At 49.0% G+C, this 10977-nt stretch overlaps 1 protein-coding gene across 1 annotated transcript; it reads left to right on the top strand.

The window, feature by feature from the left end:
• The first annotated feature begins 2798 nt into the window (after positions 1-2798).
• On the top strand, positions 2799-5197 carry SPINK4 (serine peptidase inhibitor Kazal type 4). Its single transcript, XM_030258667.3, has 4 exons — positions 2799-2900; positions 3842-3876; positions 4189-4301; positions 5026-5197. The coding sequence occupies exons 1-4, from the start codon at positions 2843-2845 to the stop codon at positions 5078-5080; spliced, it is 261 nt and encodes an 86-aa protein (XP_030114527.1). The 5' UTR covers positions 2799-2842; the 3' UTR covers positions 5081-5197.
• Positions 5198-10977: the final 5780 nt, after the last annotated feature.

Consider the following 10977-nt stretch of genomic DNA (forward strand, 5'->3'; position numbering starts at 1 on the left):
CCATGGACCCAACTTGCTGGAGGCAGGGTCCTACAGGGCTCACCCAACAAACCTTGTGCAGTGAGGCTTGGTCAGGTACATGTTCCGCTGATTTGGAGAAGTCTCACCTCTCTGCTGGCTTGGGTTGTTCACCCTTTGGGATAAGGCTTCTTTCCTGACTCCTGACCTGCTAATCTCAAGGCTCTAGTTTATGAAAATTGCTTTTAATATTCTGTCAGCTGGCACCACTAAAAAGAGATTGGCTCCATCAGCTTCCCTTCCAGCAGCTGTAGGCTGCTATCAGATCCCCCTTGGCCTCCCTTCACTAGACTAAACATGCCTAACAAGACCCCATGTGCCTTGGGAGCAACTCCTAATGGGGTTAAATATTTACTTTAGTTGAGGGATTTCCAAAGTGGAATAATAATGAAAGCCAAAGGTTTTTGAACTGTGTAAACTCCGTGAAGAGGGAATTTAAAACGTGTACAGCTGCCTTGGCAGAGCAGAGGAATGACTCTGTCAAGGGAGCCCTGAGCTGGTTATGTTGCCACTTCCCAAGTCCTGGTCACAGCCCTGCTGAGTTGCATGAATGGACCTCCAACAGAAGGGTGCAAGCAGCTTCTGGCAGGGCCCATACCTCTCTGGCCACAGGGGATGCTCAGGCTGTCCTCTTTTGACTCAAACAGAGAGGCCCAGTGTGTTTCTTCCTCTAGGGAAAAAACATCCCAAGCACTAAATCCAAGTCAGATCCTCAGTGACTGCAAATACTCCATGTATCTGGAGCTCTGTAGAAAATAAAGCTTCTGAGAAAGAGCAGATAAGAATGTTCACTCTGACATAAAGTGTCCAGTCTTGCAGGCAAAGCAGCTGGGATATTCTGGGGTCATGATTATTTTTGAAAAGATGGTGTTTCTTGCCACTGAGGGTCATCTCCGGCCGCTCTGTCCTCTCCTTGCTCTGTGTGCCACCTCTGTGTATTTAATCTGGGTATCCAGATTATCTGGTTGCCCCCTTCCAACACACTGGATTTTATGATAATTTTGCTGTGGCAATCTCAGATGCAGCCAAGAGAAAGGAGTGGAGTAAGAGCAAGTGAGTGGAGTAAGGTATTAGACCACCTCTGACTGTGTGGCTTGTCTGAGCTTAGGCACTGACTGCACCTGCAGCTCCTTGCCCCCAGGCAGCTGAATTTTGTACCCTCTAGACCCTCTGCACCCCCAGCCTGTCCCATCCCATCCCACCCAGTGACTGTATGGGCTTGCTGCAGCACGGTGACAGGCCTCCCATTGTGTTTGGGATCCTGACCAGTGCATCAGGCAAATGAGTATCCACCTGGCTGGGTCTCATGGGATAACACCACAGTGCCACCACACAAATCAGCCTGAATTTCCTGGCTATGTCTAGTCTCACAACTCAAGTACAGATACCTGTCATGCATGAAGAATAGCAGCTGCAAGGCTGAAGGGATAGTTTGGGTGAGATTCAATCATAAGTAGCTAGCTGGGGTAAGCAGAGAAGAGCAGCATTGCCCAGCCTTGATGTGTTAGTTTTGTATGGCCTGGTTTTTGATAGTGGGGGACCACAGAGGTGGCTTCTGTGAGAAGTGGCTGGAAACTTCTATCATATCCAGCAGAGCCAATCCCTGATGGCTCTGAAGATGGCTGTGCTGCTGGCCAAGGCTGGGCCAATTGGAGAGGTTGGTAATGCCTCTGTGATAACAGATTTAAGAAGAAAATCAAGACAAAGTTGGGTGCGCAGTGTTAATTCCAGTCAGAGAAGAGGTGAGGGTGAGAATGTGTGAGGGAAAGAACATGGAGACACCAAGGTCAGTGGGGAAGGAGGGGCAGGAGCTGCTCCAGGCACTGGAGCTGCAATTCCCCTGCAGCCTGTGGGGCAGCCCATGGTGAAGCAGCTGTGCCCCTGCAGCCCCTGGGGATTCACAGGGATGCAGAGATCCACCTGCAGCCCATGGAGGTGCCCATGCTGGAGCAGGTGGATGCTTGGAGGAAGCTGTGATCCAGTGGGAGACCTGATGGAGAGAGGGGCCCTGCCCCCAGGCTGGAGCAGCCTGTCCTTGGAGGATTGCAGCCCGTGGGAAGAGAGCCACACTGCAGCAGTTTTGAGAGGACTGCCTGTGGGAGAAATTCACATTGCAACAGCTTTGGGATTACTGCTGCTCCTGAGATTTAGGCGCAGCTGGAATAGTTCACAGAGGACTGTCTCCCATGGGAGGGACCCCATGGGCTCACAGGGGAACAACTTTTTCCTTGTGCAGCAGAAAAAGACCTTGGGTGATGAACTGACTAAAACCCCCTGCCCTGTCTCCCATGCTGTCAGTGGGAAGGAGGGAAGTGTTGTGGAGAAAGAAAGGTGTTTTTTAATCACTTATTTTACTTCTCATTATCCACATCTGATTTTGTTAGTAATAAATTCATTTTGTACTTCTAAGCCGAGCCTCTTTTGCCCTTGGAGTGTTTTCTGCCAGTCCTTATTTTAACTCATTATGCCTTCATGTAATTTTTCTCTCCTCTGCCCAGCTGCAGTAGGGGAGGGTGAGTGAGTGATTTCCGTGGCTGCCTGGTGTTCGGCCAGTATCAAACCACAACATCTGACTGCAGTTCAAAGGGATTGTAAAGCAGCTTCCGATGCTGCCACCTGAAGCTGATAAGTGGGAAGCTTCAGGGAAAAGCTTATCTTATATGTGAGAATGCCTAAGTGATCCCTTAGGGTGTACAGTCCAGCTGCTCCCAGCAGGAACAAAACACTGCTTTTCCCAGTGTTCCTGAGATAAGACTGTGCCTCTGCCCTATAAAGGCAGCCACGAGCAGAGCAAGGTGCATGAGCAGTTCTGCCTGAGCTGACCATGCCTGGGAGAGAGCTGCTGCTGCTGGCGGCAATGGTGACTCTGGTTGCTGCCAGAGGTAAATCTGCTCTGCTGCTGGAGGCTAGTTCAGCAGCAGTGGATTGGGAATGGCAGACGGATAATGGGATGGAGGGGAATGCATGACAGGACATAAAGACCCAGAAATTCTGGTTTGGAGAGGAGGTGAGGTTAGGGCAAACAAACAGCGGCAGCATGGTGAGGAAGGATTGGAGCAAGCACACTGTGCCTTTCTTATTAGCAGTTTGTGGCAAGGGTTACAGGCTGGTTCATCAAGTGTATTGCACTTAGGAGCCATCTAGGAGAGGGGAGAGTCTACAGCTGCTGCATTTTCTGCCTCCATGCAAACTGGCAAGTCTTTGCAAGAATAGTGTGCTCAGCATATTTATGAGGGAATCACCTGTTTATAGGCCCTGGGAAGCCACTGCTACCTACGTGCAGGTAGTGGTGGTCCTGCAGCTGCCTGTGTGTGTGTGAGCCTCCATGCTCCCATAACATTTGTGCACTGCACAGGTGAGCTTGCCTGAGAAAGAGGGACCCACCAGATGCTGCTCTCCCTAGAGCAGTTGTCCAGCTGTGCAATATGACCAAGCCTCATCCCTCTGAGGATACTCCATGCCACATGCTGCATTTCCCATTTCCCAAGATGTTTTCGATGCTCTGTGGAGCTTCTGACCCAGAAACTCAGAGAGGGGGCTGTTAGGAGAGGGTTTAGGGAGTGGGGAACAACCATTCACAGGTTTCTCCCATCCAGCTCAGCTGTGGATGGAAGCTGTGGACTGTGCTGCTGTCAGGGAGGGATGGGAGTGGCATGCAGCAACAAGCTGATCTGCCTTATGAAACCCAGAGCTGATTGGATCTTGAGTGGGCTCTGCACAACACTGCCTTCCCTTTGGTTTGGATGTGATCCTCTGTCAATATCTCATGCTTCTGCCATCAGGCATGGGTGTGCCATGCTCATGGGTTTCTGCTTTGTTTCAGGGGCAGAGCTGAATGAAGGGGGTGGCGTGAGAAAGGTAAGAGTCTTCTGGTTTTCTTTGTTCGTGGCTGGGCATGCCTGCTGTGCCTGGGAGAAAGACTGTTCCCAGAAATCATCCCCAGCCTCATGGCAACAGGTGCTCTGGCACCAAACCCACACCAAAGCCCAAGCCATGAGTCCCACTGAGAGATTCAGTGGCCCCTGCTCCTTTGTGGGCACTCACTGCTCCAAGACAGAGGGAACCAGGTTTCCAGTGTCACTTGCTCCTGCATGAGTGTTTGGGGGGGGGGGGGGGCAAGAAATGGGTGCTGCTGGCACTGAAATGCATGCTGTGGTTTCTCCTTTCCAGCCAGTGTGTGAAGACCTGGTTTACCTGCAGGCCTGCCCCCTCCTGTACTTGCCCATCTGTGGGACCGATGGGAATACCTATGCCAATGAATGCCAACTCTGTGTGGAAAAAATGTAAGCTCATGCCCTTGGCAGGGACCTCCTGGGTCTAATTTTGGCTGTCTGAATCTGGGTGCTTGTGAAGTGCAGTCATTCAGGCTCCCTAGAGCTTGGGAAAAGCCATGGCAGGCTGCACATGCATGGCAAGTAACACAAATCGTGTGCTGGGCTCCAGGCGGGAAAGGATGGCCAGCTCGTCAAGCAAAGCTGTAAGGAAGTGCAGAGGAGCTGTACCCAGCCAGGCTGAGGAAGGGGATGCCTGGGAGTATCCAGCAGCAACCTACAGCTGCAAATGGGATGGAGCCTCGGTCATCTTGGTACAGGCAATACAACATGGGGCAACAGCCACAGACAGCAGCCACAAGAGGGTGAAAATTTGACACAGGCACCACAGAGGCATGAGGGTGGGGGTCCATTCTTGGGGATGGTGGTTGGGGCTCAGATAGAGCCATGGCTACCATAACTTAATGCTGGGGCAGCCCTTCTGTGAGCAGGTTGAGCTGCATATGCACCACTAGTACCACAGGCCCTGGGAGGGCACATCCATGAGCCAGGATGTTGCAGTGACCTCAGCTCTTTAGACAGAAAAATGAGCAGGTCAATTTTGTAATAGCTCCATTCCATTTGATGGAATGCAGCCAAAGTATGACTCACGGAACTGTTTTTTTTTGTTTTGTTTTTTGTTTGTTTGGTTGGTTTTTTTTTTTATCTCTTACTCTTTCTTCCTATATTACTCTAGGAAAACCAGGCAAGACATCCAAATTTTGAAAGATGGGGAGTGTCAAGATACCTGAGCTTTCTGATAGCTTATCTGAACCTAAAACCAGGTGATTAATTGATCCTGTGTGCTCTGTGCCGATTGCATACTTAAGCTAGCTATGGTGAATAATAAAATTACATGCACAATCTTATTTCAACAGAAGTTTTTTTATATATGGCTGGAGGAAAACAGCATAAGCCAGTTCCCACCAAGGGCTACTAAAAATGCACAGTCAAAACAATAATTTCAAATCCACATAACGAACTGGGTGCTTTGCATAGAGTATTATCTCATCCACACTCCTGCAAGAAAGGTCATGGGGGAGTAGCAAGAAACACACTCATCCTGATGAAGAAGATGCTGAACAAGCACAATTTTTTCTCTGTAGGAGGCAATTTAGTGAAGGGAAAATAAATTTTCTCTGACATAGGAGAAGATGACTCCCTGGCTCCCTAGTAAATCGCTTCACTGGTTCCAGAGCTGATGTAAATTGAAAATAGTAACATCTGCACTTCCCATATTAGATGTTATTTTGCTTTTTATCTAAGGCTCTTTCATAGAACAATCAGCTCAGATAACACATGGGAGCACGGAAAGAGCCTAAGCAAAGATGGTGAACATCAGAGATCCCAGATATCTGCCCCAGCACTTGAGAAAAACCCCAAAGTGAAGAATTTCCAGGTGTAGGTTGCTCCTGGCGTCAGGGCCATCTTTGAGATTGTCCTGCCAAGGTAATAGTGTCAGTGTGTATCAGCAGGCCTCAGGGATTCCTCTTCTCTTTCATGTCCTGCTTCTAGCAGAAGGACACACAAAACACCACAACAAGGCAATACAACTTGGGCAAGCAAGGGGCCCCCTTTGCACACAGTGGCAGAGATCAGAGAGCTGATGCAGGGCTTGCCTTCTTAGGTCATTCAGTCCCTCACCAGATGTTGTATTTGTACAGAATTACCAGCTGAGATTTCGGATCAGCTTTGAAGAGTGCTTCAGGGTGAGTTGAAACCTTCCAAGGACAGGTCTGTGCTCACCCACAGGAGATCATGTTCCTCTGACTTGCTGCTATACCATTAAAGTATAGTATCCCATACAGCTCTCATTTTCAGGCATCTGATAGGAGTCTGGGGTCTACCATGTGGTCAAGTGAGCTTCCCAAAGTCAGTGGCCATCCTCAGAGTCTGGGAGATGTACCAGTGTAGCAGGATTTCTGAGAGAGAGAGGACACGATTTATATTTAGAGTGAAGATTGAGCTACCTCCAGCCTAGGCCTCAGATATGGGCCTTGGCGAGGCCTTTGGAGCCTCTGATGCAGTAAGAAATTAGTTGTGGTGCAGTTAGAAATTATGTTAAGGTGAACACAGAGCAATGAGCTTTCTGGGTGTGAATTGGTATAGGGCTGCAGTGTGAAACTTTAGCCACCTTAAGACAAAGACAAACAGTGTTTGCTGGCCAATGAGAGTGTGCTCACAATTGTAAACTATATTGAAGTGTATATAAACTGCCATCTTACAAACAATAAACAGAGAACGTAGCATTAACCATATTGGCTTGATCTGCGTTTGTCCTGTCCAGCACTCCCTATTTTATAAGAAGTCCCTTGCTTCTTACCAGTGTCTGCAATGACTACTGTGCTGGGTTAGCTGGAGTTCGCTCTGTCACCCAGTTCTGCACCTTGCTGGAGCCACCAGGTGGGACACCCATAGCACCACAGTGCACAACAAAGCCATTGCTGACAGACTGAATGCTGCAACTGGAAATAGTATTGAGGAGCATAAAACATCTGTGTTCTGTCAGATGGATTGTATCCACTATTTTCTGTCTCAGTGGGAGCTGCTGTCATAAAAAACTTTATTCTCCTTAGAAAGTTCTCTCCCAGGCTGAGAAGTCCTAGTATGACTAATTGCTCAGGGTTGTCTAGAGCTTTGATTTTCCCTGTTTTCCTTTCCTGGACCCTTTCTATTTCTGCAGAGGAAGGGACACCTGTCCATGGCTGCTGCTATTACCTATTATTTGTCTCAAGGCTCTGCAAGGCTGTTTGTTCCCTTCCAGTCCCTAAATAGCATGGAAGAGGTGGTCTGGCTGTGTAGTACTCTCTGTGTTGCTAACTCTTCTCTGCAGACCTTTTTGTCTCCCCTGTGCCACAGTGAAAGGCTTTGGTAGGGCCAAAACACATCCACGGTGAGCAACACAAACGTATTGCTCACTTCTGTCCTGAGGTTTTCTGCTCCTGCTGCTGCCAACTCAGCCACAGGCGGGATTTATTTGGGCAGCTCTATCCCAGTTTTCTGCCAGGGCTGAGGGGAAGGTTATGCCCAGCTTAGCATAACTGGGTGTTGTTGTCCCTTGGAGTGGACAAGTGTCACCAGGATCTCAGCCCCATGTCATGGCTTGAGCTGTACAGGCAGAGTGGCTGCAGCCCAAGAGAGTGTGTGTGCTGTGTATGCCCTGAGGGCCACAACTGTTTATGTGCAGAGGCTAGGAAAAACAGCACAGACCATCCAGAAAGCTCTTCTGAAGAGGGAAACCACATACCTCCAGCAAAAAGTGGAGCGTTTATTTAGAAACTGCAGAACTAAAGCACAGACTAATAGGCCAGAACTGCAAGGTCAGAGCATGGGCAGCCACAGGACAGGGTGAGTGTTGACTCTACACACAGCAAATTCAGAGATACTCGTCCTTCCCAGGGACTTGTGGATTTGGATGTTTATTTCACATGGCTCAAAAGCAAGTGGCAGACCAAGAGAAGGCTGAAGGCAGTGATTGAAGAGTACCACAGACCTCAGGGCCTGTGCAAGACCAGCCTGCTGCAGAGAGCCTGACTCTGCAGCCCAACAGATCTGTGTCTGCCAAGGTCAGGTGAGACTCAGGAAACAGCTGGTGGACAGCAAGATGCCTGCAATGCCCTGACCTGTGCCAGAGAGTATGCATATGAATTTGCACTTTTGCATTCTCTTTTCCTGTTCAATTTATCTGCCTGTTTCTCATCTTTTCATGCTTCAGTCAAGGCAGGGAAAGAAAGGGACTATCTGCTTTCACAGGTACCATAGTTTGTCACACAGAGCTATGAGTAGTCCTGCTCTCAGAGCAGTGTGTTGCAACCAGACAAGTTTCCTCAAGTCAGAGAGTGAAGGACAAACCTGCAAAGTTGCTTCTGTCATTGTCCTGTGAGACAAAACTGGAAAAAATGCCTGACAGCCTGCAAGAGTGGCAGCAGCATAGCTCCCCCAGCTGCCCGTGTTGACCAGGGCTGCCCATGACTGCAGGGAGGGATATGTAGGTCTCTGGATAGTGCTTTGCAGTAGCCTTGCCAGATAGGGGGAACAGATACCCTTGAGGCTCATGAAGACCTTTGACTTAAACATAGATCCAAAGCCTGGTGGTGCGTCTACAGTAAAAGCAGTCCAGCCAATGGCTGGATCCTGTCCTAGGAGTGTTTGTCCCTTGGACAAAACTTTCCTAGGATATTTGTGTGTTGAAGGCTGTGTGGGGGCATGGTGAAATGTACCCAAGGTTGGTGATGTTCCCCTACTGAGCAGCTCCAATGACATTTGAGGAGTCTGTGACACTGGAGATGCTCAGGTTGCTGAACTCTCAGTTGACATCTTCCAGGGCCTCAGGAACTGAGGAAACTGGACACATCAGTGAAAATGGCCCAGGGCTAGCTGAACTGAAATGTGGAAAGAAAGGGGAGGGAAGCAGCACTTGGCACATTGTAAAGTGTCCAGCTACAACAGTTCACGTAGCCAAGACTGGCCATAAAATTTAACCCACTTGCACAAATTTCTCTGCAGCAAAGTGGGTGCAGCTGTGACCACATCTCAGTCCCTCTACTTCAGTGCATAAACAACCTGAAAGTAGGTGGTGTGGCCTGTAATTTCCACATCGCTAACCATTACTGAAGTTTTCTGTGGGATACTGAAATTGCTTCCTTGGCATTTAAAGCAATTTACATTCAAGGGACAAGCGTCTTCAGAGATTTCCTTCCTGAGAGATGCAAGTGCAAGCTCTGTAAGATTTTGAAGTCCATCTATTCCGTTAAACACCTCTGAACAACCTGGGGGCACAGTGACTCTCTTTCACAAATGCTCCCTTCATGGTCAAAGACAGACAAAATGGAGAAACATTCACAGTACCATCTCTTCAGTGTCTTACGGCAAAGTTTTGCTGAGTCAAGAGTCGCTTATCAGCCCTCACCAGGCTTTGGGGTGACTATGCAGATGGTTGGCATGAGAAGCTGATTTAGCCACAGCCTGGGCATGCACCCAGTTCCTGTGGAGCACTGAAACACACAAGGATTTCCACCCTTCCTTCCATGCTTCATACCACCTGCAATCATCCCAGAATGTAGAATCATTTAGGTTGAAAAACACCTTTAAGACCATGGAATTCAACCATTAACAGCCATGTCCTGCAGGAAACCATGTCCCTAAGCACCATGCCTAGACATCTTTTAAATACCTCCAGGAACAGTGACTCCACCACTGTCCTGGACATCCTGACATCCAACCTAAACCTACCCCAGAGCAATCTAAGGCCATTGCCTCTTGCCCTATTACTTGTTACCTAGGAGAAGAGATGGACCTCTACCAGCCTACAATCTACTATCAGGAGGCTGTACAGAGCAATAAGGTGTCCCCTCAGGTTCCTTTTATTCGAGCTCAACACCCTCAGCTCCCTCAGGCACTCCTCAGAGGACTTGTTTTCTAGACTCTTTGGCAGCTTCTTTTCTTTTCTTTGAACACGCTCCAAGCACTTCAGTTTCTTCACCTGGGACTGGGCAACCCTGCAGGTGTGTACAGACTGGGGAATGAGAGGCTAGAGAGCAGCTCCACAGAAAAGCACCCGGTCAGTGGCAAGCTGAACATGACCCAGCAGTGCCCTGGCATCCAGAAGGGCCACCCATGTCCTGGGGTGCATCAGGCACAGCATCACAGCCAGGCAAGGGAGGGAATTGTCCCACTCTGCTCTGCACTGGGGCTGCCTCACCTTAGTGCTGGGGGCAGTTCTGGGTATAGGAAAGACATTGAGGTCTTAGAAAATTTCAAAGAGGGGCAACAAAAATGGTGAAGGGCCTTGAAGGGAAGCCATATGAAGAGCAGTTGAAGTTACTTAGTCTGTTCAGCCTGGAGGAGACTGAGGGGAGACCTTACTGCAGTTACAACTCCCTTGTGAGGGGAAGAGGAGGGGCAGACACTGATCTCTTCACTCTTGTGGTGAGTGACAGGACTTGAGGAAAAGGCCTGAAACTGATTTAGGGAAGGTTTAGGCTGGATATCAGGAAAAGGTTCTTCAGCCTGAGGGTGTTTGGGCACTGAAACAGGCTCCCAGAGGAAGTGGTCAGAGCACCAAGTGTGTCAGAGTTCAAGAAGCATTTGGACAATGCTCTCAGGCACATGGTGTGATTTTGTGGTGTTCTGTGCAGGAACAAGAGTTGTACTCAATAATCCTGGGGGGGGCTTTCCAATGTGATATTGTTCCAATGTGATATGGTTCTGTGATATTGTGTTTTTTTGTAATGAGGGGCACAAAACCAGAAACAATGTTAAAGGTCTGACATGTTTGCCCCTCCAAAAGCAATGCCTTTGCACAGTGAAGTATCCTGCCAGGATACAGTTTCCAGATGTCTGCATGACCAGGGTGTCTCTTAGAGTTTTGCATCATCACACAGTGCTGGAACATGGACACCCTCACCAGCTTGGCACACCTTGTCTTCCTTTGTGACTGAGCAACAAAATTTTGTGAATGACTGGGTAGCCCCACATCTCTTTATGACATCCATGTTCCTGGCCCACCCTCCCATATCAGAGCCTTCACATATCTGCTCTGCTGTCACCACCCTGTTGCTTCTTTTGGGCTGTTAGACCTACCCCACCTCTCTGGAGGTACCATGTAATCTGCAGTGGACACAGGGCAGGAGCCCTAGAGCAAAATGGT

The sequence above is a fragment of the Taeniopygia guttata genome, chromosome Z (genome assembly GCF_048771995.1).
Source record: "Taeniopygia guttata chromosome Z, bTaeGut7.mat, whole genome shotgun sequence".
NCBI classification, from domain to species: Eukaryota; Metazoa; Chordata; class Aves; order Passeriformes; family Estrildidae; genus Taeniopygia; species Taeniopygia guttata.